The sequence below is a fragment of the Rhinoderma darwinii genome, chromosome 2, assembly GCF_050947455.1.
Source record: "Rhinoderma darwinii isolate aRhiDar2 chromosome 2, aRhiDar2.hap1, whole genome shotgun sequence".
In the NCBI taxonomy this organism is placed as follows: domain Eukaryota; kingdom Metazoa; phylum Chordata; class Amphibia; order Anura; family Rhinodermatidae; genus Rhinoderma; species Rhinoderma darwinii.
The window spans coordinates 432,398,029-432,425,928 of NC_134688.1; the positions used below are offsets into that span (position 1 = coordinate 432,398,029).

Genomic DNA, 27,900 nt, shown 5'->3' on the forward strand with positions numbered 1-27,900 from the left:
TACCTGTATCCTGTATCCCGTGCTACCTTGTTCCTGTGCCTTAGAGAGTTGGAGTTGTGGTGTCACCGATCACGTCTGCTGTGTTACACCACGCCTGGTGTCTGCTGCCAAGGTCCCATCCGAGCCTAACCATCGCTACATGTCTGAGCTACCACAGGTACCCTTACTTGAACTATAGACATTGACTTGGTACTCTGGCCAGCTGCTATCCCGCTATGGTGGTATGGCTCAGTGGGTCCACATATCCACAGATCGTGACATGTTCCCACTTGTGTTATGTTCAGTTCTGTTGAGGTTTGGGTGTTTTTGATGGTAAGAATAGTTTGCAGCACTTTTCTTATTTTCAATAACATCGGAAACCTGACAGACCCAATTATAAGTCAATGGGATCCATTTGAAAACGGATCCATCATACTTGTCTTGGCTCTGTTAAAAAACGGAAGGCATGACAGTAGTGCGAATAGAGCTTTAGCTAGGGATCTGGTGGCATGGGCATCGAATAGCAGAAATCGTTGAGAAGGAGTGGGTTTAAGAGGAATGTAGTTGTGGCAAGGAGGACGAGGAGGAGCCAAGATTCACTCCATCTGTGAGGGCTGTCCAATACTCCACAATATCCGAGTTGTAAATGCTTATTCTTTTAATTTATGATGGAATAATTCAGAACGTGTACAGATAATAAGTAAAAGTCTACAGTTCTTTAAAAGTCATTCACTATCAGACCAGATTTAGAATTCAAACTTGAGAATTCCACTGAAATGAGCCACTCATTTATTATAACTTTTATTATTACAGTATTATCACTAATGTAGATAACAGTTTAAAACTTTTTTTCGTAGTCCAACTTTAAAATTAAATACCTCATTTATTTCAGGTATGATTTAGCTAAGCATTGCATGGGTTGATAGAGGGTTTATTTCTAATCTTCTCCTAAGTCCTAAACAAAGGCTCTAGTTTTTGTTTTTTTCCCATTGCTTAGTTAATCCACTTATTTCAGAATGCTTATTTTTAGAGAAACTTCTGCAAAGGAAGCTATTAAGAAGTCAACTAAGGTCCAAGTCCCCCGGTATTCAGAAAGCAGGCATACTGTACTTGGAAGTCTGACAAATGGCCACTGTTTATGCAGATTGGGAATGTAATGTAATTATCTGCATTCAGTGTTTTAATAACTTCTTTATTGTTAAAAGTTTCTGTATTGAAAATAAAATGCATTTTAAAGAACTATCGGGTAACTATTATGACCTTAGCCAATGAAAAACCTTTACAAAGGTGGAAAATAGACTTATGCAATTTACAGGTCCATAGACTTAAAGGCCATGTACACCTTTGAATGGAATTTTTTTTATTAAATTAATGTATTATGTGTTTTTAAACACTTTGCTAACTGATTTTTATCAAAAACATTTTAACTTTTTAAGATACAGCTTCTTTGTATCCTGTATACATAGAAGCTGTATGATTCTCTCTCAGCTGATTCAGTGTCCTGCGTGTCTCCGACACACAGGATCCAGCTAATATCGATCACATCTATGTTGATCAACTTAGATGTGATCGATATTAGCTGGAGCTTGTTTGTCAGAAATGCACAGGACCCTCGCTCAGACGAGACGTCAGTTCAGCTTAACTGACTGATTCAGCTGAGAGAGAATGATACAGCTTGTATGTATACAGAATGCATAGAAGCTGTATTGTAAAAAGTAAAAAAAAATAAAAGTCAAAAAGAAAATTGCTTAAAAACACAAAACACATTGACTTAATAAAAAATAAAAAAAAGCCTATAAATAGGCTGTCCGGTCTTAAAAAAAATAAACATTTTTAAAAAACTTATTAGAGCATTCTGAGTCCATAGAGAGGAGTTCTCCATTGAGACCATGGGTAGGCCAAAAATTTTAATGGGCACCATGTAATGATTAATTTCCCCTGTGGTGGCCAGCAAAAAAATCTGCTTATTTTCAGGGGACCCAAAGTGGACAACCCTTTAAAAATGTATCCTTATCAAGCAATAGCATAATGCTCCTAAGTTAACTTAGGGCCAGTTCACAAGGAGTTTTTTGACACGTTTTTTTATGTGGAAACGCGTCGGAAAACATGCCAAAAAACGACCGAAAATGCCTCCCATTGATTTCCGCACTCAATGGCCGTGGGCGAAAGACGGCGCAAAAAAATGCGGCCAACGGCGTGCAGGCAGATGGAAATCTGCCTCAAAATTCCAGACAGAATTTTGAGGCAGAATTTCTGCCTGCAAAAAACTCTGTGTGAACATAGCCTAACTTTAAAGGCTATGGACACATTTGCAGACAGTTTTATTTATTTATTACTGCATTGTGTGTATTTTATGAAATAAAACAAATTGTTAATTGGTTATAATAAAAATATTGCACCGTTTGTCTTCTGCAGATTGTATGTCTTACAATACAGTACAAACTGCTCTATACTGTTCAGTGCTCAGTCTGACAGACCAGCTGAATGTCAGCTCCTCTGCTCTCCTGAAAGCTATTAAAAGATGACATCTTAGTTGTTTAATGTTTATTTTCTTTGGATGTAAGGCCGGGTTCCCACATAGCGTAAACACTGCAGAATTTCCTCAACGGAATTCTGTGCAGAAATTCTGCAGCATTTACAGTAGCAGCAAAGTGGATGAGAGTTTGAAAATGTCATGACCATGCTGCGGAAAAAAACGGTAATAAATTAACCTGCGGTGCAGAATTTAAATCCGCAGCATGTCAATTTATGCTGCGTTTTCGTTGTTTTTATTCGTTGCGGGTTTTCCCCATTGAATTCAATGGGGATGCAAATTCCGCAACAGAAAGCCAAGTGTTGCGACTTTTGTTGTGGAGTCGTAGCAATTCAGACGCAAAAATTACAACTCAGGAAAAAAATTAAATAGATCAGACGTTTCTCCTGCTTCTTGCAGTCCTGCCTCCTGGGCTGACATTGCATCCCACCTGACCACTGCAGCCAATCACAGGCTGCAGCGTCACATGGCCTGCAACGTCATCCCAGGAGGTCAGATTAAGAGATGAGGGAGGGGAGGGGGTAAGTGTGATTGTTTTTTTTCACCCCAGCATTTTTTTCCACAGCGGAAATTCCGTTCGAAGAACCGCATCACAATGTGGTGCGGTTTTTCGGAACGGAAGGTGCTGCGGCTTCCAGGTCAGAGTTTTTACACAGCGTATCCGACCTGTGGGAACCCGGCCTAAAGATGTCACCGTAGATAAGTGTACAAAAGAGTAGAACGAAAGAGAGGTTAGTGATAAACCAACAATGGTTGGTCTGTTGGACTGAGCACTGAACAGCATCCAGCAGCTTATGTGTTATAATAGATACAAGCTGCAGAAGACAAACAATACACATTTTTAAATCAAAGCCAATTGTAATTACGTTTTATTTAATAAAACACATTCAATGCAATAATAAAAACAATTTTTGTAAAGTTTCCAGCAGAAAAAACCCATGAAAGCATAAATAGACAGCCAATGATTGCTCTCAAAGGATAACCACACATGGGGTGGATTTGTAGCTGGTTTTTCAGCCGCAAATCTGCAGTGAATCCCCTGCAAAATCTGCAAGTGTTATATTTGTTAGGGCACGTCAGGTGGAGGAGTATGGAGAGGGCTCACGGGCTCAAGGCCCCCAGGTCTGCCATCTTTGTACTCATATGAAGCTCCACTGGCTCTTAGAGGGGAGCCCACCTATGAAGTCCATTTGCCCTGATAAGGTGTACGAACAGGGTTTATTTTCATGAGACTACTTCTTTAACCCCTTAAGGACAGTTTTCACCTAATGGACCAGCCCATTTCTTTTTCAAATCTGACGTGTCACTATATGTGGTAATAACTTTGGAATGCTTTTATTTTTGTTATCGATTCTGAGATTGTTTTCTCTTGACACATTGTAATTTAAGTCGATATATTCGGTGTTTATTTGAGAAAAACACGAACATTTTAAGAAAATTTGTAAATATGTTCATTTTTATAAATTTAAATGTATTTGCATATAATACAGATAGTTATACCACACAAAATAGTTCCTAGTTCACATATCACATATGTCTACTTTATGTTGCCATCGTTTTTTTAACATTCTTAGAATTTTAGCAGCAATTTCTCACATTTTCAAGATAATTCAAAGACCTTTTTTTTCTGAACCAGTTTAGTTGTGAAGTGGCTTTAAGGGCACTATATTTTAGAAAACCCCTATAAATCACCCCATTTTAAAAACTTCACCCCTCAAAGTATTCAAAACAGAATTAGGTTGTAAAAATTAAAATCTATATTTTTTCCAATAAAATTTAGAAATTTTCAATTTTTACAAGTCATAAAGAAATAAAAGCACCCCAACGTTTGAAAAGCAATTTCTCCCAATTACAGCAATACCCAATAGGTGGTAACAAACTGCTGTTTGGACACACAGCAGGGCTCAGAAGGTAAGGAGCACCATTTGGCTTTTGGAGCTCAAGTTTTGCTGGAATGGTTTGCGGCGCCATGTCGCATATGCAAAGCCCCTGGGGCGACCAAAACAATGGAAACCCCCCAAAAGTGACCCCATTTAAAAAATTACAGCCCTGAAGAAATGTATCCAGGAGTATAGTGAGCATTTAAACCTCACAGGTTTTGTGCTGAATTTAGTGGAATTAGGCCGTGAAAATGAATATCAACATTTTTTCCACTAAAATGTAGATTTTTTTTTATTTCCACAAGGGATAAAGGAGAAAAAGCCGCCCAACAACCATTTTAGAAACGATATCCCTCAAGGCATTTATCATTTGCCTGGACATATAACATAGCTCAGAAGTGAAGTGCACCATGTGAATTTGAGGCCTATTTTAGTGATTTCCACAGCATTGGCCCACAATTGCAGGGCTCTGAGATCAAATAGTAAAACAAAGCCCAAAGTAGTGACCCCTATTTTGGAAACAACACTCTTATGGCATTTTAAGGGGTGTAGTGAGCATTTTGACCCCACAGGTGTTTTTTTTTCAATAGAAATTAATGTGCAGCGGATGATTAAAAGTGAAAATGGCAATTTTCCACTCATAAGCAATTTGTGTTGGATGAACACCCCCCTCAACCAGGCTTTCATTGCATCCCAAAGTATATCCTGTGGCACTGTACCTGTATTGAACTGAAAATATTCCTTTATCAACTCCAATACCTTCTTATTGTCGATCAGTTTCAAACAAAATGCATTTAATTTCCAGCAACCCTGACCCCGTCCTGTCCTCCCCTCTGTCTCCACCTTTAGTAACATAGGAGAATGGTTCGACAATGTTCTCTGTAAATACTCTATCTGTGCAATAAAGTGTACCGCTGTAGGCGAGCATAATAGCAAATCTATTCTGGAAAGAGACTGATAGGTGGAGGAAGCACATGAGTACTGACAGAATCCCGGATGTTTATCTCTCCATATATCCCGCCAACCTATCTCAGTAATAAGCCTTCCAAATGCTGTTATCCCTCTCCTCGTACTGCCATCCCCCCTTTGAAATTTATCTGATTCAGAATGCATCACTGCGTTAAAATCCCCCATCAAAATAAGTGGTACCACTGGGAATTTAGACAATTCTTCCACAATTTTTCTAATACACACACACTGGAAAAGGGAGGGGGAACATAGAGCACCACCAGTATGCATTCCCAATTATATAAGGAACAATGTACTCCCACATACCGCCCCTCTCCATCAATAAAGGAAGAATGACAAATAAATGGTACAGCCCTATGTATGAGACTCACCCCCCTGGAGTAAGTGGTGTGATATGAATGAAAACCATGTCCTATTCAGGCCCTGTGCAGCAAGGATACTCTAGTCATATGCGTCTCTTGCAACCCAACCACCCGCGTATCCTGTTGTCTAATAAATTCAAAAATAGCATGACGTTTCCTGGATTCACGCAGTCCCTGAACATTCCAGGACAAACCGTTAAGTGATCCCATCAAACCCCAACATAAACCAATACATCCTACCCAGCTGAAGCGAACTCCCCCCACCCTCCCCCTCCCCCTCCCAATCCCCGGTAGTAAACCCAATAAACCTACTTCACCAAAAGGGTCAGGGCAACAGACAGTGTCTGTCTTAGCTCACGTCGGTGAGCATCGGCAGGCAATTACCGCAGACCTCAGAAACATTGATAACATACCAGAGATATACAAAGCCATACTCATCTGACAGTTACTCCCACTGCCCTGTATGAATAGTCATCCATCCCTTCAACACATTATAAACATAAAACAGCCAAAAAACCTCCTCCTCCAGTTCTTGGTAATCACTGCATGTTGTTCTCCAAAGGATACCAGGAAGTTCAGAAATAAAGCCCAACTAGAAATCATCCAGTCGTGCCAGTTATGCAGAAGTCCGCAACTCCCACCACAGTCTTGCAGCGCCGGCTTCTTCATCCAAGCCCGGGTACGATGTGATCAATGCCCTCTCTCCTCTTCCTCATGTCGCAGTCGACTTTCATTGCTGTCTAGTCATCGGACCGCCTCTCTAGGCGTCTCAAAAAAGAAAGTAGTTCCTAGGGCTTCCACCCTAAGTCTGGCTGGATACATCATAGAATACTGAACTTGCAATGCCCGAAGGCGTTTCTTTATATCCAGAAATTGCGACCTTTTCTGTTGCACTTCCATTGAAATATCAGGAAAGAAGGATACTCTCACCCCATTGAAGGAAATATCTTGACCTTCTCTCGCTTTCCGCAAAATCTTACCTCTGTCCTTATAGTGTAGGATCTTTATGAGTACTGGTCTCGGCGGTCGCCCCCGGAGGGCCAGGTCTGGTCGGCCCTCTGCGAGCCCTCTCCACTGCAAATAGAGGGGTCAATTCCTCTCTGCCAAACGTGTCAATCAGCCATTTTTCAAAAAAGTCATCAGGGTTTGTGCCCTCCACTTTTTCCTGCACCCCCACTAGTCGGACATTGTTACGTCGCAGCCGATTTTCCATATCATCCGCCTTCGCTTGTAAGACAGCCACAGCCTGAGAGTGTGATTGTACATCAAGCCAAATGGCAGGAATAGCATCTTCCATGTCTGACACTCTACCCTCAATAGCTGTGGTGCCCTCCCCCACTTTCTGCATGTCATTTCTGAGCAACAAAATGTCCTCTTTCAAACCCCCCATCTAGCAGGTTAGTGTAGAGAGGACGAGTGAATTCTGTTTGACTGCCGCCAAAATATCTAAGGAAGGTTCCCCCGTCCTAGCGCTCATCTTCCTGCCAGTACCTGGCTGACCCAGCGTGGTCCCGCTCACCTCCTCCTCCTCCACCTCACTCCCCATGTCTTCCTCCAGGACAGAGTATCGAGACCCGTATGAGGAGCCGCCAGCAGCCTGTTCTCCAGCCGATCGAGATGTCAGTGTAGCCGAGCCTCCCGCTCTAGCCATACGGGCGAACCGCTCCAGCTTATCAGCTGAACCCTGGTGGAGGCCTCTTTTCCGGCCGTCTTTCTCACCGGCGCCATCTTGGGAACCAGACCCAGGACTCGGCGGCGGCGTCCTCTGCTTCTTCGTGCGGGTCATCATGGCAGGGCACTCCAGCACAACCATCTCCAGTGTCAGACTGTACCTGGGAAGAGTTTTTCCTGGATTCAACGGGACATATGGGTACATTCAAAGTGGGCACAGCAGGAGCTCCAGCCACACATGTCTCCTCACATTTGCCGTTAGGCCACACCCCTGACGGGAGCAGGATTTAGAGCTACACACGGCTGCTCTGTATAGAGAATACAGAGCAGATGTATTTAAAAAAGTAAAAATTATTTTTTAATAAAAACTATTTATAAACTTGCACCAATCATACTATTAAATCACACTTATTAAAAAAAAATGCCATTGAAAGGTTTATGGCCTGTTCACATCAGTTGGCTTTCTGTTCCGGGGTTCCGTCGGAGGTTTCCGTTGGGTGAACCCCGCAACGGAAAGTCAAACTGAAAGCACAGCTTCCGTTACTGTCACTATTGATATCAATGGTGACGGAAACATTGCTAATGGTTTCCGTTCGTCACCATTCCGGCAGGTTTCCATTTTTCTGACGGAATCAATAGCACAGTCGACTGCACTATTGATTCCGGCATTAAAATGGAAACCTGCCAGAATGGTGACGAAGGGAAACCATTAGCAATGTTTCCGTCACCATTGACGTCAATGGTAACGGAAACGGAAGCTGTGGTTTCAGTTTGACTTTCCGTTGTGGGGTTCACCCGACAGAAACCTCAGACAGAACCCCAGAACGGAAAGCCAATGCTGATGTGAACAGGCCCTTACATAGCAATTAAAGAGGCTCTGTCACCAGATTATAAGTGCCCTATCTCCTACATGTGATCGGCGCTGTAATGTAGATGACAGCAGTAGTTTTTATTTTGATAAACAATCATTTTTTAGCAAGTTATAAGGCAATTTTAGATTTATGCTAATTTGTTTCTTAATGACCAACTGGTTGTGTTTTTACTTTTTACCAACTGGGCGTTGTACAGAGAAGTGTATGACGCTGATCAATCAGTGACCAATCAGTGACCAATCAGTGACCAATCAGCATCATACACTTCTCATTGTTCCAGCACAGCTTCTTTCACTGCACAATCACACTGTAACAATGGGCTGGAACAATGAGAAGTGTATGAGGCTGATTGGTCACTGATTGGTCACTGATTGGTCAGCGTCATACACTTCTCTTCACAACGCCCAGTTGGTAAAAAGCAAAGACCGTAGAGAAGCGGAGTGCTGAAGTGAGTACATTCCTTTTTTTTTATGTCCGATAGGGGGGATGTGGCCGGTTGCGCCCATAGTGCAACAAATTGTGGTGAATGATTAGCTGAAAAGTCTCGCGCCTTTTAATAAATGTGTCACATCTTACACCAGCAGGCTTTAAGCTAAGACTATAAAATGCCAGTCTTCAAGCTAAGACAGAGCAGAACGATGGAAATACCAATGCAGGTGTTAGTTAATCCGCCCCTTTATGTTTTAGTACCTCATAATTTTTTAAATCTCTGTTTGCTATCAGTGAATGATAACACTCTTGTTTACATTCAGAGGCAGCAAACTTGTATATAGCTTCCGCTCTCAGCTGAGAGGTGAAGACAATTGTATCAAGTCTAGGTAATGTTCTGTGAGCTAAGCACATGAGCAACAGCTACACAAATCTCACTGACAATGTATCAGTCTGGAGTGAAGGCAGTAGCTCACAGAGCATTGCTTAAAGGGAATGTGACGCTAGAAAAAAATGTTGTTTTTTTTTAGTTAAACAGTTAGTGTATAGGTGATTAAACATTGTTCTAATTTTTTTAATTTTTTTCACGAGTCAGGAAATATTATAAATTAGATTCTAATTTATAATATTTCCCAGTGCTGGTCACTAGATGGAGCAATTCCCAAAATTGCAGCATTGCATGTGGTAAAGCAACCACATTGCTTTATGCTGCAAAATTTGAGAAAACTCACTCGCTCTAGTGAGCTCTCAGAATCCCCCCCTCCTTTATCCTGGCTAGTGCCGGGAGAAACGAGGGGATTGAACGGTCAAACCTCCTACACTGTGTGTCGCCATTTTTTGAGCTAACACACAGTGTAGTAGGTTTACATACACTAGTAAACATACAGTAAAACACTTACATACACAGAAATAACTTACCTGCTCCAGCCGCCGCCGCTCCGTCCGGTCCGTTCGCTCCGTCTGTTACCTCCCGCTCCAAGTGCACAAGTCCGGAAGCCGCGACCGGAAGTAGTAATCTTACTGTCCGGCCGCGACTTCCGGTCCACAAGAAAATGGCGCCGGACGTCGCACAGTTCAACTTGGACTGTGTGGGAGCGGTGCATGCGCCGTTCCCACACAGACGGCGTACAGCATAGTGGATGTAACGGGCCCCGTTCGCATTCACTATGGGACTGTATGTGCCGTATTCCATGTCTGTATGTGTCGTTAATCGACACATACAGAAATGGAAAAAAAAATGGCAGCCCCCATAGGGAAGAAAAAGTTCAAAAATAAAAAAAAGTAAAACACAAACACACAAATAAATATAAAAGTTTTTAATAAAACACTAAAATTAAACTGATGTAAAACTGATGTTTTTCCGTGACACTGTTCCTTTAAACTGAATAGAATTATATCAAATTCTCAACTAAGAGCAGGACTAGTTATATATAATTTTTAAGCCTGTGATTGTAAACAGCAGTGTTCTCATTCACTGACAGCAAACTAATACCTTGAAAATGATGAGAAATTGAAACAAAGTTTAATAAATAGTTGTAGAACTTTTTCATTTTTATTTTATTAACATAAAACCAGAAACCCCCTCAAGGTGTTCCCAAGTATCAGAATCCATCTTACTTATATATACACAGACTGCTGCTTAGTTACTGTTTAGTACCAGCAAAACTATTGCAACCGTGTCCATATACTAGTATATACATACACATAGTTGCTATCTGACACTAACAGAAAATAGCAGGTCACTAGGTTTTCAATGGTGAAAAACAATAGAAATTATTTAGAATAAACTAATTTATTAATAGTGAATATTTGCATGATTTTTCAGGTCAGCAAACAAGTTGTGCAAATGTAGCAAACAGTGCACACGTGGCATGATAACATATGGATGGTGTACATGCACACTAGTATTTTTCCCCATGTGTGTAATAAATTTGGCGCATTTTATAATTTATCTTTATCTATAATAAATTCTTGTGCATTTTGCCTAGTAAATCACCTCTACTGGTTTATATTGTGATACAATTACTAGCACCCAACCCCATGCTGCACTCAAGGGCGTATGCACTGTAGAGGCAACCCATGCGGCTGCTGTGGGGCACTTGGAGTAAGGGGGTCTAGCCCTGTATAGACTGATTCCCTTTGCTATTGGGTGGTGAGAACTTGTGCAGGATTCCCTTCTGCAGAGGAAAGTAAATAATGGGGTGGGGAATTAGCCTAATTGCCATGGAAAGAGCAATGAGGGTAAAACTAATACCAGGCCCTCCTGTTCTGGATGGCAGCATAATTGGAAGGCCCAGTTTGATCTTTACTATTGGTCTCCCTCTCTTTGGCTTTATTCACAACGCGTTTTAGCCCTTTGTTTAGCGTGTACATCGGGAAAAATAGTGTCCTTTTGGCCTCCATCGAGCTGGTATATGTCAAAATACCTTTTTTTTTGGAGGGTGGAGACCTGAGGGATCCCACAAAAAGTGTATACTGTATAAATATATGTTGTTTTTTTAACATGGGAACCTATAGATGGCAGATGCCACTGCATGGCATTCGTTAGAGGTATACGTTAAAAATATACCTTTTGGAGTCCCCGGGCAGGGCATCAGGTAGCGCTCGGCCCATGGGATTCAGTTCTGAGGAAGCCCCTGATGTCCCTGTCCATTTATGAACAGTAACGCCAGGGGCTTTTCCAGAAGCGCAACCCCCGGCCACAATGTTGCCAACGCACTGGTCGGGGATTTCACCATCTTAAAGCTCCTAATGCGATGTAAATGAGGTCTTCTATGTACACCACTGGCTTACTTTAGCCCCCTGCACAATTTAAAATTTAGAATTTGTTCTGTCTTTGTGTAAATTCTTGTTTTCATCATTGCTAGTCTTCTAATAGTATCATCCATGATAGACTGAACTATATAACTTTAAGCAAATTTATTGTGAGGGGGTTATTATACCAAGCAATTACTCCATGAATGTGCTAGAGAATCGCTGTAATGTAGGACCCTTTTAAAAAGCACGTAAGAGAAATTCACTTGTCATATACACGCTGCCGTCTTTTCGTAACACTGTGTTCCAGGCCTATCGTCTACATATCTTATTCTATTTCATAGTGAAATATTTCAAGAACACAAACAACAGAATATCTTGGAATAATATATTAAAAACCTGCCTGTAGGACTAGATTGATGGATTAGCTATTCAAGTGATGAGATTTGTTTGGAAATATTATCTTATTGGCCTATTACCAATCTGATAAGACCAGTTTCCATGACAACGAACTTTGGGGGAGAAACGAAATATCTAAAAAAAGCTGCGGCAGGTATCCTCGTCTCTATACGTTCCCTGCTTTTATTTTTTTAACCTGTACAAGTCATATCCTGAAGTTATTCTTACTGCAAGTCAGATGAGCTTTTGATACATACATACCTCCGGGTCATTATCTGTCTAGTATGTTCTATTATTACCAGACAACAGAATTTAAGTATAGAAAAAATGAATGGCTTACTGGCAGAAGACACCATGCTTTTCATTCAGTGCAAATTACCTTCAACCCTACATCTGCGTATTTGTAGTCAGGAAGTCGAAGCACTAAGATCAAGTCGTAAGAACTTTAATACGAGAGATTAAGAAGAAAACAGAAAAAGTGAATTCCTTGGGAAAATACAGTGCAAAATAGCTCTCCAGCAAAAAGGAGGAAAACTGTCTCTCTAATGACACCTGTAAGTCAATGTCCGACCCCTTAAAGAGCGTTAAAAGTGACTTGGAAAATAAGCCAAACCATTCAACGCATGTAGACAGTTCTGTTTTAGAGTTAATGCTCTTTCTCAGTAGAGAGTAGGGTTTCCGTTGGCTGGTAAACAGCTTTTATAAACGCTTTTCTCAGGGTGCACTGCCGTAAGGGGGTTGTCTTGACAATCTCTTTCAATATGCTCTATTAGGACACACAGTCATCATAGAAGAGGGTACGCCGCTCAGAACTTCCCTCTATGAGCAAGAGTCAAGTGCCGCTAAAAAGCAGCATTTCTCACTCTGGCGGACACAATTAATCCATGTGTTACATCACATTGCATAAATAAAGGGTAACTAAACGTGCAACAAACTTCTGACATGTCATAGTGACATGTCAGAAGTTTTGATTGGTGGGGGTCCGAGCACTGAGACCCCCACCAATCGCTAAAACAAAGCGGCAGAAGTGCTTGTCTGAGTGCTGAGATGCTTTCTTTCTGTTCTGCTTTTTCCGGAAATCAATGTAGCGGTGTACGGACTTATAGACATTCTATTGGGTCCGTACACCGCTACATTGATTTGCGGAAAAAGCCGAACAGAAAAGAAGCGGCTCAACGCTCACACGAGCACTTCTGCCACTTCGTTTTAGCGATTGGTGTGGGTCTCAGTGCTCGGACCCCCACCAATAAAAACTTCTGACATGTCACTATAAGGCTATGTTCGCACTGAGTTATTTGACGAGTTTTTTGACACGGAAACCGCGCTACAAAACTCATCAAAAATAGCCCGAAAATTCCTCCCATTGATTTCAATGGGAGGTGTCTTTTTCCCGCTAGTGGTAAAACCGCCTCGCGGGAGAAAGAAGGGACATGCCCTATCTTTGGGTGCTTACGCCTCTGACCTCCCATTGACATCAATGGGAGGCAGAGAAAGCATATTTCGCAGTGTTTTATGCCCGCGGCGCTCAATGGCCGTGGGCGAAAAACTCCCTGAAAATCAGCGTGCAGGGAGAGGAAAATCTGCCTCAAACTTCCAAACGGAATTTTGAGGCAGAATTTCCGCCTGCAAAAAACTCTGTGTGCACATAGTCTAACATGTCAGAAGTTTGTGTCACGTTTAGTTACCCTTTAACCAAAATATAACCAAAAAAATAGTTGGTGGATAACTGCTTAGTGTCCTATCATGTCATCTATCTGATGATCTGTCCAATGTGACCACTGACCTAGCCGTTATGATGATATTTACAATACAGTCATGAGCTTCCCAGCATCCTGAGCCACTGCACTAACATTATGCTTGTACAAAGTTATATATTAGTGTACTTCTTTCCAAGCAGTGCCTCCATGCTGTGCAGCACAGTGACCCACTTGGAACCATTAACATTCATTTTATTGGAGGGGATTTGATATGCATGATAGTCCGTAACAGATCTGGAACAATGAAAACGGTATTTGGGATAATTCTGTTAAAATGACCACTACTCCTGATGCATCCCACCATAAAAAATGTTGCCGTCTTTCCATTTATAACAAGGCATAAACTCATGTAGGAATAGCTGCTTACACAAATCTTAAAAGGGGCTTTCTGGGATTTTATATTGATGACCTATTCTTAGGCCTTGATGCATCACTAAATGCTGCTGCCCCCCATTCTGCTGATCATTTGTTAACCTGTTCGCTCACAAGGGCATTCCATTATTTTCAAATAAATGTAATAATACTCCCAGTGGATGGCACAGGCACAAGAACTGTGCCCGTGCCATCCATTGTGAGTGCCGCTGTACTATAAAACTGACATGCCGATGCAATAGCCGTGATTGGAGTTACCTTCGATAGTGTCCATTTAAGCCGTTAGATGCCGCGGTCAATGGCAACCATGAGGGGGCTCCTTCTGTTAAATCATCGGCGGGTTGCCATGGCAAATGGGGCCTAACAAGGCCTCCAGGCTTGAAATGGCTACATGCCTATTAGGATTGCCTGACAGTTTTACACTGACAAGCAATAATGCTTTGGTAGTGACTGTCATTTTAAATTCCCATAGTAGTGCAAAAAGAATTGTTAAATTAAAGTTTAAAGGGGTTTCCGATCTTGGACATTTATGGCTTATTCACAGGATATGTCATAAAGGTCTCATAGATTCGTGTCCCACCTCTGGCACCCGCACTTATCTCTAGAACGGTCCCTCTAAACCCAATTCTTTCTTACTCAGCTCCGCTGCCTCCCGGCCACATCCTGGTTAGAAGGTCAGGAGTTACGGAAACAGCCGAGTGCTCGCTGAGCTACGCTGTTTCCGTAACTCCCATAGATGTGAATGGGAGTAAGTGAAACAGCCTAGCACGGCGAGCTACACTGTTTCCGGAACTCGGTATCTACGGAAACAGTAGTTCGCCGTGCAGCGCTGTTTTCGTACCTCCCGTTCACTTATATGGGAGTTACGAAAAAAGCGTAGCTCAGCGAGCTCGGTTTTGCTGCGATCATAACAAAAATGGTTCTATTAAAAAATATGACATTGTCAGAAAAATAAAGAAAGTTATGGTTCTTGGATTGAGGCAACATAAAAACGATTTTATTTTCATGAAATTTGCAAAAGTAGTTAAACATAAAATAAAAAACTTTATATATATATATATATATATATATATATATATATATATGTATATATATATATATATATATATATATATGTATATATATATATATATATATGCTATCGCCATAATCGGACTGACCCATTGAATAAAGGTAACACCTTATTTATGATGCACGGTGAACGGCGTAAATTTAAAACTCAAAAAAACTATGGTGGAATTGATGATTTTTTTTAATCCCCCCCTCTTAAAAAAGAAAAGTCAAACAATAAGTTATATGTACCACAAAATCGGGCCATACAAAAATCCAGCCTGTGGCACAAAAAACAAGCCCTCATATAGCTCAGTTTACAATATAAAAAAAAGTTATACAAAAGTAGGAAGAAATAGCAGCACGCACCCAAGAAAAGTTATGGCGCTCAGAATGTGGCCACACAAAAAACAATGAAATTTAAAAATAAATGATTTTAATGTGCAAAAGCAGTAAAACGCAAAAAAAAACATATCAATTTAGCATCGCTGTAAGCGTAACGACCTGCAGAATAAAGTTAACATTTCATTTTTACCGCATGGAGAACGCCGTAAATACAAAACTCAACAACACTGGCAGAATTGTTGCATTTTTCCATTCCCCTCCAAAAAAGCAAATAAAAGCTTTTTAATACATTATATGTGCTCCACAATGGTACTATTAAAAAATGCAACTTCTTTCTAAGAACAAGCCCTTATGTGGCTAAATAAAAATGAAAAAGTTGGGGGGGGCGGTGCTAGCGCGCTGAACAAGATGGACGTGTGAGAGGTGAGCTCTCTCGGTGATTGTGCATATCCAACATCATCTGCCAACCTAGACGCCTGGAACTCACCCGGATCCTGCAGTATAACATCGCAGAGACATCTGGAGCTGACGGAGGGGAAATTTACTCTGTCAGTGGCGACGGGTGTGTAACGCGAGTTGGGCCCAGACCTCGCGACCGGAAGGCGCTGACACGAGGAGATCTCTCCTGCTAGCTTCCCTCTCCTCCGACTCTCTCCCCCACCTGTAAACTTACCGGCGAGTAGCTCCGGAGCACACGAAACCTCTGGACGGCACTAAACAGTCACGACCTTGCTGCGGCGGCCCGCAAGAGACGTCAGCCTGCGGCCTCGATTTTCTCTCTCGGGCAACGAGGGAGGGACAACGGTAGCACTATAACCGCTCTCTTAGCTGCTTTACCAGTCGTTGGAAGACGGAATATAGGGATAAGTGGACGTTCTGCTGAGCCGTGAGTACGCATTTTCTGTGGGTGCTTGTTACACATACATTTGCGGTCCTGCTGCCAAGGGCCTTTTGGAGAACGGAGACCAGGCCCTCAATTTGGTCTCTCTAACACGGGCAGCGCAAGGTGGAAACGAGGAAGTTCAGCTGGCCTAAAAGAGAGGCAGCGAATAATACTTAAGTGACTGTGCACATAATAAGTGTTACTGGGCATAGCTCAAATTTTTATTGAGGTCTCTCCAGGCCTCTCATACGATCACCTTCATACTGTACCGGCTGGGGTCAGTGGCCCAATTTTTTGTTCGCTTGGAACTGTTTACAAAATGGTACCAATATAAAAGGATGAACTAGGAAGGGAGAGATTTATTGAAGAACACAGGACGTCTGCCTTTAGATATTCTATACATAGATCAGTGCTCAGACATTGTCAGAGGTCATAAAACTGAGAGCTGGGATACCCCCAAACAAAATAAAAAAGGTCAGACAGATATGGATAAATTTCTACATAAAAAGTCCCCCACATCGAAGAAAGATGGCCATAAAAATGGACAAGCTCCTTCTCAACAACCAGACCAGATGGATTCATCTGATGAGAGTTCTGAGGATGAGGCCTCTAGAGGAGCTAGCTCTATAAACATATCAAAGGCGGCTATGCAAAAAATAATTGAAAACGCTCTGAAACCGGTATTGAAGGAGCTTGTAGATTTTAAGCAAGAAGTGCGGCAAATGCATAATAGAGTCGAAGTACTGGAGGAGACGCAAGCCAAATTGCTGACCTACAGTGCGGCAACAACTACCGCAATGGACAATTGCCAGATTCATTTGAACAGCATTCTTTCCTATGTGGAAGACCAGGATAACAGGGGTCGGAGAAATAATCTGTGGCTGAAAGGTATCCCGGAGTCGATCTTGCCGTCCGATATACCAATGACGGTATCCAATATGCTGCAAACATTGTTGCCAACCGACCACGGTGATACTCTAGTGGTAGAAAGAGCGCACAAGGCTTTGAGACTGAAACCAAAGGACGGGGACCCCCCGAGAGACGTGATTTGCCGACTCTTAAACTCAATACACAGATACTTGATTCTTGAGGAAAGCTAGAGAGTCTCACTCATTATCGCATAATGGCTATATATACACGATATTTCAGGATATTTCTCCAGTTACCATGAGCAAGCGACGACAGCTTAAACCGCTGACGGAAGCTCTGAGAGCCAAAGGTATCCAATAACGCTGGTTGTTTCCCTTTGGGATCGCCTTCGTAATTAACGGTTCCATGAAAACCATTCGAGATCCAGATGACCTAACATCTTTATATGATGATCTTGGAATGGATCCTCAACGGCCGTTGTCTTGGCTTCAAAGAGTGGATGTAGCTTTGCATCCGAGGCTTACGAATCTTCCCAGAGTTACTCCGTGGGTTTTGACACGGGGAAACAACAGTCGTAATAGACTTTCTACCCAGACGGAAGCTGACCCAGAGGCGACTTCTTGAAGCGGATTATGTATCTTTACCTGAGATGCTAGTTTCTATGATGTTCCTGGCTGTTTCTCAGGAGTGTCTAGTAAGATGCCAGCTGTTGCACTAAATCTGAGCATCACCTGTGATTTTGACTGTTCTGTATATTCTGTTTATTCTATGATCTCCTCTCTTAGTTTATCATACACTGTGCTTTAATTGCATAGGTAGACCGTTGTACTTATATAAGTCTGTTGTCATAACTGACATCTCACGTATTCCTACTATCACTGTTCTTAGTTTCGTTTGATTTCTACCAAACATGTCAGAAATACACGTAGCTACATGGAACGTAAAGGGGATGAATTCACCTACTAAGAGATCCAGACTTCTTCAGGTCTTGAGATCTCAAAACACGGATGTTGCTATCCTACAAGAAACGCATTTAGTGAAAGGGAAGATGCCCCAGCTCTCCACAACATATTTTAACAAATGGTTTCACTCGCAACACCCTGAGTTGAAAAAGTGTGGTGTGTCCATAGCCATGAAGAAGTCTGTACCTTTTACATACATCTCTCAACTTTCTGACCCAGATGGTCGGTTCCTTTTTATCAAACACCCCAGTCACGATTGCAGGCATATATGCGCCAAATAGCCAGCAAGTCAGATTGTTGGTAGCCACTTTGCAACAATTGAAACTATTTCAAGCAGGGATATGTATCCTAGGTGGGGATCTGAATGTCACTATAGAACCGTTATTGGATTCGTCTAAAGGCAGCTCACAACAATCCTACAGGAGCCTTAGACTACTACATAAAACACTTTCAGACATACAGTTGCGGGATGTATGGAGATCATTTCTCCCAACGGGTAAAGACTACACACACTTCTCATCGCCTCACCAATCATATCAACGTCTTGACTATTTGTTTGTTAAGGCCTCACAGCTCTCCATGGTGTCCAAAATAGCAATAGGGCAGATTGTTGTGTCAGATCATGCTCCCGTGGTTATGAGTGGTTATGAGTTTTAATGTGGTATCTTTACCCAAGACGTCGTATACTTGGCGGTTAAATGAAACGTTGTTGAAGTCTTCGGCTCATACGCAGAGAATTTCAGGTAGTCTCCGTCATTACTTTGACGAAAACGCCATGTCCAACACTTGGGAGGCTCATAAAGCAGTGGTAAGAGGCGAGTTCATTTCCATAGGCTCTCATGCTAAAAAGGCCCACAGGAAAGAGGTAGATGACACCATGAGGAAGATCTTAATACTGGAAGGCCAACATAAACTGTCCTTAGCTGCCCAGACCCAGAAAGAGTTGGTTACGCAAAGGGAACACCTCAAACAGATACTAAACCTTAGAGCCTCTAAAGCTTACCTAAACTCCAAACATGCTATGTATATTCATGGCAATAGGGGATCAAAGCTCATGGCTCTCATGGCTAAAAAGCGACAGGATCAAGCTTATATTAAAACAATTAAGACTGATAAGGGGATCGAATCCTCAGATACCGGAGTTATTGCAAAACAGTTTAAATCATATTATGAGGCTTTATATGGCATTAGGGCGCAGGAGTCCGGGGAACAGTTTGCAAAGCGGAGCGACGCGATTGATACTTTCTTGCGGAACTTGCACCTGCCTTCTCTTGATGACAGTCAGAAGGAAGTGTTGTCTCGACCCTTCTCTCAAAGTAGACGCTGCCTTGCAAGGTATGCCGTTGGGAAAGAGTCTAGGACCCGACGGCCTTTCGGCGGTCTATTATAAAACTTTCCGAGACTTGCTCTTGCCACATATGGTCTCGACATTTAACTTAATGTCTGAAGGTAGTGGGTTTACCCGACAGACATTGGAGGCACACATCTCTATAATTCCTAAAGCTGACCCGACTCTCTGTGGCAGTTATAGGCCTATTTCGTTGTTAAATGTGGACATAAAGATTTATGCTAAAACCCTAGCTTTTAGACTGAAATTGATGTTACCAGATTTGATTAACCCGAAACAAGTGGGTTTTGTGGCGAGGAGGGAGGGCAGAGACAACACTTTGCGGGTACTTCATCTGATTCAATTGGCGCATAAACGCAAACTTCCTTTGGCATTGTTATCCACAGATGCAGAGAAAGTGTTCGATCGTGTAGATTGGACTTTTATGGTTAGAACGCTCCAGAAGTTTGGCCTACAGGAATTCATTATAGCACACATTATGGCTCTGTACACTTGCCCCTCCGCGAAGGTACGAGTGAATGGCACTTTATCCCCCCCCATTTCGGATCTCAAATGGCACGAGACAGGAATGTCCGCTGTCACCTCTTCTATTTGTTTTAACGCTCGAAACCCCGATTCAGCATATTCGTCAATGCAAACAGATTCGAGGGGTGGAAGTTGGTGGACAAGTACATCTGACGGCGTCTTTTGATGACGACCTCTTGATATTAACCTCAAATCCACAAATATCGCTCCCAATACTGGCTGCTGTGTTTGCCAATTTTGAGGAAATCTCCAACTTTAACCCCTTCAAGACACAGCCTGTTTTGGCCTTCAGGACACAGCCAATTTTTTCAAATCTGACATGTTTCACTTTATGTGGTAATAACTTCGGAATGCTTTTACCTATCCAAGCGATTCTGAGATTGTTTTCTCGTGACACATTGGACTTTATGTTCCTGGCAAAATTTGCTCGATACATTAAGTATTTAATTGTGAAAAACACCAAAATTTAGCGAAAAATTGCAAAAATTAGCATTTTTCTAAATTTATATGTATCAGCTTGTAAGACAGATAGTAATACCACACAAAATTGTTGCTAATTAACATCACCCACATGTCTACTTTAGGTTGGCATCGTTTTTTGAACATCCTTTTATTTTTCTATGACATCACAAGGATTAGAACTTTAGCAGCAATTTCTCACATTTTCAAGAAAATTTCAAAAGGCTATTTTTACAGGGGCCAGTTCAGTTGTGAAGTGTATTTTAGGGCCTTATATATTAGAAACCCTCGATAAGTCACCCCATTTTAAAAACTTCATCCCTCAAAGTATTCAAAACAGCATTTAGAAAGTTTCTTAACCCTTTAGATGTTTCACAGGAATTAAGGCAAAGTAGATGTGAAATGTTCAAATTTCTTTTTTTTTGTGCAGAAATTCATTTTTCATCTATTTTTATTGTAACACAGAAAGTTTTACCAGAGAAATGCAACTCAATAACTATTGCCCAGATTCTGCAGTTTTTAGAGATACCCCACATGTGGCCCTAGTGCACTTATTGACTGAAGCACAGGCCTCAGAAACAAAGGAACACCTAGAGGATTTTGGGGCCTCCTTTTTATTAGAAAATATTTTAGGCACCATGTCTGGTTTGAAAGGCTCTTGCGGCACCAAAACAGTGGAAATCCCCCAAAAGTGACACCATTTTGGAAACTATACCCCTTGAGGAAATTATCTAGGGGTATAGTGAGCATTTTGACCCCGCAGGTTTTTTGCAGAAAATATTGGAAGTAGGCCGTGAAAATGAAAATCTACATTCTTTCAAAGAAAATGTAGGTTTAGCTAATTTTTTCTAATTTCCACAAGGACTAAAAGGAGAAAATGCACCCCTACTTTTGTAAAGCAATTTCTCCCGAGTAAAACAATACCCTGCATGTGGTCATAAACGGCTGTTTGGACACACGGCGGAGCTTACAAGGGAAAGAGCGCCATTTGGCTTTTGGAGCTCAAATTTAAAAGGAATGGTTTGCGGAGACCACGTCAAATTTGCAAAGCCCCTAAGGGACCAAAACAGTGAAAACACCAAAAAAGTGACTCCATTTAGGAAACTACACCCCTTGAAGAATCCATCTAGGGGTGTAGTGAGCATTTTTAACCCACAGGGGTTTCATAGATTTTATTAGAATTGGGCAGTGAAGATAAAAAAAAATCATTTTTTTCCAATAAGACGTAGATTTAGCTCAACATTTTTCATTTTCTCAACAAATAAAGGAATAAAAGAACCCCAACATTTGTAAAGCAACTTCTCTGGAGTACGGCAATACCTCATTTGTGGTCATAAACTGCTGTTTGGGCATACGGCAAGGATCAGAAGAGAAGGAGTGCCGTTTGGCTTTTGAAGCACAGATTTTGTTGGATTGGTTTCTTGACACCATGTCACTTTTGCAAAGCTCCTAAGGTACCAGTACAGTGGAAACTCCCCAAAAGTGACTTGATTCACGAAACTACACCCCTTGAGGAATTCATCCAGGGGTGTAGTGAGCATTTTGACCCCACAGGTGTTTCATAGATTTTATTAGAATTGGGCAGTGAAAATAAAAAAAATCCTTTTTCTTCAATAAGACGTAGTTTTAGCTGAAAATATTTCATATTCTCAACAAATAAATGAAAAAGAGCACCCCAACACTTGTAAAGCAACTTCTCCTGTGTACGGCAATACCACATATGTGGTCATAAACTGCTGTTTAGGCACAGAGTAGGGCTCAGAAGGGAAAAAGCGCCATTTGGCTTTTGGAGTACAGATTTTGCTGGATTAGTTTCTGGTCGCTATGTCGCATTTGCAAAGTCCCTGTGGGACCAAAACAGTGGTTCCCCCCCAGAAGTGACCCCATTTTGGAAACGACACCCCTCAAGGTATTCACCTAGGGGTGTAGTGAGCATATTAACCCCACAGGTGATTGGCAGAAATTGGTGTGCACTCGATGTTGCAGAGTGAAAATGGTTTTTCAATAGATATGCCAATATGTGGCGCCCAGCTTGTGCCACTGGAGACACACACCCCAAAAATTGTTAAAAGGGTTCTCCCGGGTATGGTGATGCCATATATGTGGAAGTAAACTGCTGTTTGGGCACACTGTATCGTTCAGAAGGGGGGTAGCGCCATTTGGCTTTTGGAGCGTGGATTTTGCTTGTAGTAGTTTTGTTTGGAGTCTTACTGGTGTTTCCATTTATAATGTGGGGGTACATGTAAGGCGGGCGGAGTATATAAGGGGCATAGTCAGGTGGTATAATAATGGGGTAAAAAAACAATAAAATGATCCATAGATGTGTGTTACGCTGTGACACAATCCTTTCTGCACAGGCCGGTGTCGCACTAATAAATGGTCTTTACTTATTCCCCTTTTGGTCCACACTCCGCACCTTTGAAGTTTGGGGAATTTTGCTGGGAAAGTGTTGTCCTGGTATAATACGGGTGCCCTCACTTCCAGCAGATATGTTTGGCCCTCCCCTCCCTGGTTCCCTAAGTTTAGGGGCCTTGATAAATCGCCACTTGAAACAGAAGAAACGTTCCCCTCGGGCCGGCACAACTGCATATTTTTATTTCCTGGCTTATTGGTGCCTTGACTAATTTTATTTTTTCATAGACGTAGTGGTATGAGGGCTGTTTTTTTTTGTGTGATGAGCTGTAGTTTTTATTGGTACCATTTTGGGGCACATGCGACTTTTTGATCACTTGTTATCCTTTTTTTTTTGGGAGGCAAGGTGACCAAAAAACAGCAATTCTCGCATATTTTTTTAGTTCTTTTTATACAGCGTTCATCATGCGTTATAAATTACATGTTACCTTTATTCTGCGGGTCAGTCCGATTCCGGTGATACCTAATTTATAGCACTTTTTATGTTTTACAACTTTTTGCACAATAAAATAACTTTTGTAAAGAGAATGGATTTTTTCTGTCGCCAAGTTGTGAGAGCCATAACGGTTTTAAATTTTTCGTCGATGGAGCTGTACGAGGGCTTGTTTTTAGCGAGACGAGGTATAGATTCTATAGGTACCATTTTTAGGTACATGCGACTTTTTGATCACTATTTATTTCAATTTTTGGAAGACAAAGTGACAAAAAAATAGCAATTATGTCAGTATTTTTTAGTTATTTTTTTTACGGCGTTCATTGCGCGGGATAAATAACATAATATTTTTATAGTTCAGGTCGTTACGGTCGCAGCGATACCAAATATGTATGGCTTTATTATTTTTTTCAATAATAAATGACTTGATAAGGGAAAAAGGGCGATTGTGTTTTGTGTTATTATTTGAAACTTTTATTGTATTTTTTGCAACTTTTATTTACACTTTTCTTTAGTCCCACTAGGGGACTTGAAGGTCCAACTGTTTGTTTGATGTTCTAATACATTGCACTACCTATGTAGTTCAATGTATTAGAACTGTCAGTTGTTCACTGACAGCAAGCCGATCAGGCTCCGCCTCCGGGCAAATGAAGTTTAATGTAGATAAATGTAAAGTTATGCACCTGGGTACGAACAACCTGCATGCATCATATGTCCTAGGGGGAGCTACACTGGGGGAGTCACTTGTTGAAAAGGATCTGGGTGTACTTGTAAATCATAAACTAAATAACAGCATGCAGTGTCAATCAGCTGCTTCAAAGGCCAGCAAAATATTGTCGTGTATCAAAAGAGGCATGGACTCGCGGGACAGGGATGTAATATTACCACTTTACAAAGCATTAGTGAGGCCTCATCTAGAATATGCAGTCCAGTTCTGGGCTCCAGTTCATAGAAAGGATGCCCTGGAGATGCCCAAAGAAGAGCAACGAAGCTAATAAGGGGCATGGAGAATCTAAGTTATGAGGAAAGATTAAAAGAACTAAACCTATTTAGCCTTGAGAAAAGACGACTAAGGGGGGACATGATTAACTTATATAAATATATGAATGGCACATGCAAAAAGTATGGTGAAATCCTGTTCCATGTAAAACCCCCTCAAAAAACAAGGGGGCACTCCCTCCGTCTGGAAAAAGAAAGGTTCAACCTGCAGAGGCGACAAGCCTTCTTTACTGTGAGAACGGTGAATTTATGGAATAGCCTACCGCAGGAGCTGGTCACAGCAGGGACAGTAGATGGCTTCAAAAAAGGCTTAGATAATTTCCTAGAACAAAAAAATATTAGCTCCTATGTGTAGAGATTTTTTACTTCCCCTTTCCCATCCCTTGGTTGAACTTGATGGACATGTGTCTTTTTTCAACCGTACAAACTATGTAATATGCAATTGCTCTCGAACTACAATTTTCTTGTTAAGCAAGTCTATATTACTAGGCCATTAACATGGTTTGAGTCCTTGTTGTCCTCGCCAACACCAATACCGAAATCCATTTCCTTGCTATATAAGAAAATAGTTTCAATGGATGAGGAGACTGTCCTGCCACATATTGCTTCTTGGGAGAAAGAGTTAAATGTTAAGTTTACACAATCTGAAATTCAGCACATTTATAAGTCTAGTTGTGGCCCCTCTAGATGCATCAACCTGCAAGAGACCCCCTATAAATTGGTGAGCAGGTGGTACAAAACTCCGGAACTACTTCACCGTATAGAGCCTGAGATATCTCCCCTATGTTGGAGGTGTAACCTACAACTGGGTACGTACACACACATTTGGTGGTCGTGCGCACTCATACAACCCTATTGGAGAGAAGTGCAACGTATCCTGACACTTCTTTGCCCGTCAGCTCAGACTTTATCGCTCCCCTATCTGCTCCTGAATTTACAATCTGACTTCACCTCACGTGGTCCTAAAGAGGACCTGTGGCCACAATTGGTACTAGCGGCAAAGGCTATGATCCCGTTGTGCTGGAGGAAGGCAGCACCCCCATCTATCACACACTGGTTAAGTAAAGTGGCACAACTGTCCAGATTGGAAGAATTGAGCTATTTAGCAAACAGAAATATAGGCAAATATTACAGAATATGGCAGCCTTGGCTGAATTTTCTTAATGATCCTGGGGGATACATGGCCTGTCTAAAGGATTGATGTAACCGGCATATATCCTCTTAAAACTTAGGGATGGGGCTGCTTCCTAATTCCTAACTCCTGTACATCTGCTGACAGGTATTAATTAACATGTTCTTGAAGATATGTTAGAAGGTATATACAGTAGATAGAATGGTAGGCTATACCTGGGTATTTTTTCCCACATATCTGCTGATTTTTGAGTCTTGAGACATTGCAATGTTTGATCCTCTCTGTTATAGTTTCTGTATAACTGTTAAAGTTCGATTTATTTTATATGAGATGTAAAACATGTTTGATGGGAAAAAATGAAAACCTAATAAACAAAGTTTTGAGAATGTTTTTTTTTTTTAAAGTTATGGGCCCTTGAAAAGCAGTGATGAAAAACCGAAACAAATTGCTGCGTCCTGAAGGGCTTAATAATTTGGTGATGCCAGGAGGGGATGTAAGAGCTGCTGGAATGTTATAAAAAGGTCCGGAAAGACAGGAAGCTTTTTATGATATGGAAGGATTGACTTAGAATGTTCCTCCCTTTACATCACACATTGTGGAGAAGTATTTTTCATATAGTTATTGTTAGGTTTCTACAATATTATAATAGTGACTCTAGACGTAGTATAAGCTGCTGAAATAACATCATTAGGAACAACTGTATGAATGCCACAGTCTTATATTATATTCTATAGTCTAAACTAAGGCTAGAGATCCATAGTGATAAAGCTTCTCTGATGAGTCACGGTAAAATTGGGAGATTACAGCAATTGTCAAAGTTTCCCTATGGGGAAAAAAGTCACAAGTCACTTTGGGATGACTGCAAAAATGTCACATATGTTGGAGTATTTGTGATGGTTGCTTGCAGATTTTTTTCCATAGGAAAACAATAATGTTGCATCGCAATAATCCTGTGATTACGCAGCAACTCCCAGCCGATACCGTGTCCCCATAGAGCCCCTAGGCTAACGGGTGTATGCAGGGGAAAGGGGAATGGCAAGGGGGCCTGGAGGGCAGCAGGAAAAAAAAATCTCACATAAACATTGCTCATTAGCACTATTCAGGTTTTGTCATTTCATTGGCATATGGTCTGTAGAAACATGTACCAGGTAAAGCTGTTAGTGACACATTCGTACAGTAATACTTGTCATTATACTCCATGAGCTTATCATTAGCTTAAAAGAGTCTGCAGCATAATGAATGCAAATAGCCATTATATTAGAAGCCAGGGAGATAATATCAATACCTCTAATTGACCAAACCACTTACAATTTACAAAACCACTTGTCTCTCTAATAAGCCGATGTAAAAATGTTTATTAATTTTTTTTCTATTGTAATATAAACTCAACACAGACTACATTACGTATTACATTTTAAGTTTCAGGCTTTTTGTACTTCATCTACTGACATGGACAGAAGAACGCCAGTTAACAATTCAATGGGAGAAGTTAATTCAGACTATTCCTTCTTAGGCCTTATTCACACAAGCATGTCTGATTTGCGTCCGCAGAAAAAAACGGGCTGTTTTTCATGCATATGAACGTCTGTGTTGCATCAGTGTGGTTTCCGTGTGGCATCTTTTTTTCTCATCCGTGTTTCTCCTCTGTGAGCAGCACATCCTAGTTATACTTGTTTTTCTGCTTTTCTTTAACATCTGATCAGTGAAACACGGCCAGCACACGGATGTCATCCATGTGCTGTCCATGGTTTTCATGCACCATTTGACTCCAATTAGAGACCTGGTCCTCAAAAAAACTGTCAGAATAGCACATGCGGTGAGTTTCACGCAATGGACACATGTTCTGTGAAAAAGTCGGAACAGAGCCCTGACTGACACAAACTGAAACCAAAGGTTTCCGTTTCCATCACCATTTCAATGGTGACGGATCCGGTGCCAATGGTTTCAGTTTGTCTCCATTGTGCAAGGGTTCCGTCATTTTCACCAGATGAATACCGTAGTCGACTACAGTATTTATACCATCAAAACGACGGAATCCTTGCACAATGGAGACAAACTGTAACCTTTGGCACCGGATCCGTCACCATTAAAATCAATGGTGATGGAAATGGAAACCTTTGGTTTCAGTTTGTGTCAGTCAGGGCTCCGTTCCGACGGAAACTCAGACAGAATGTCGGAATGGAGCCCTGACGCAGATGTGAACATAACCCTAAAAGGCTGCATGCTTCAAGTCAAACAATGGCTACCTTCAATGTACAAGGGTTCCTTATAAAGGAAATATTCTCTTACCTTTGGAAGGGAAGCTCTGGAGCCAGAGCTCTGAGTTGTCATTGTTAGGACAGTTGTAATTCCCAAAGCAACTCTGGCTGGAGCAGCATCCATGTTAATCCAGAATGACACCCAGGATAAGATGACGATAAGTAAACTGGGGATGTACATCTGTATCAAGTAATATCCCATCTGGCGCTCCAGATGAAACTTAACCTCAATGCATGTAAACTTTCC

General features: G+C 41.5%; 1 protein-coding gene across 1 annotated transcript in view; it reads right to left on the reverse strand.

Moving 5' to 3' along the window:
* The window catches only part of GLRA2 (glycine receptor alpha 2), a 227,473-nt gene that overhangs the window by 103,175 nt on the left and 96,398 nt on the right, over positions 1 to 27,900 (reverse strand). Inside the window, exon 7 of the mRNA XM_075854432.1 lies at positions 27,685 to 27,899. Coding sequence (XP_075710547.1) covers positions 27,685 to 27,899 — 215 coding nt within the window. The remainder of the gene's footprint in view (positions 1 to 27,684; position 27,900) is intronic.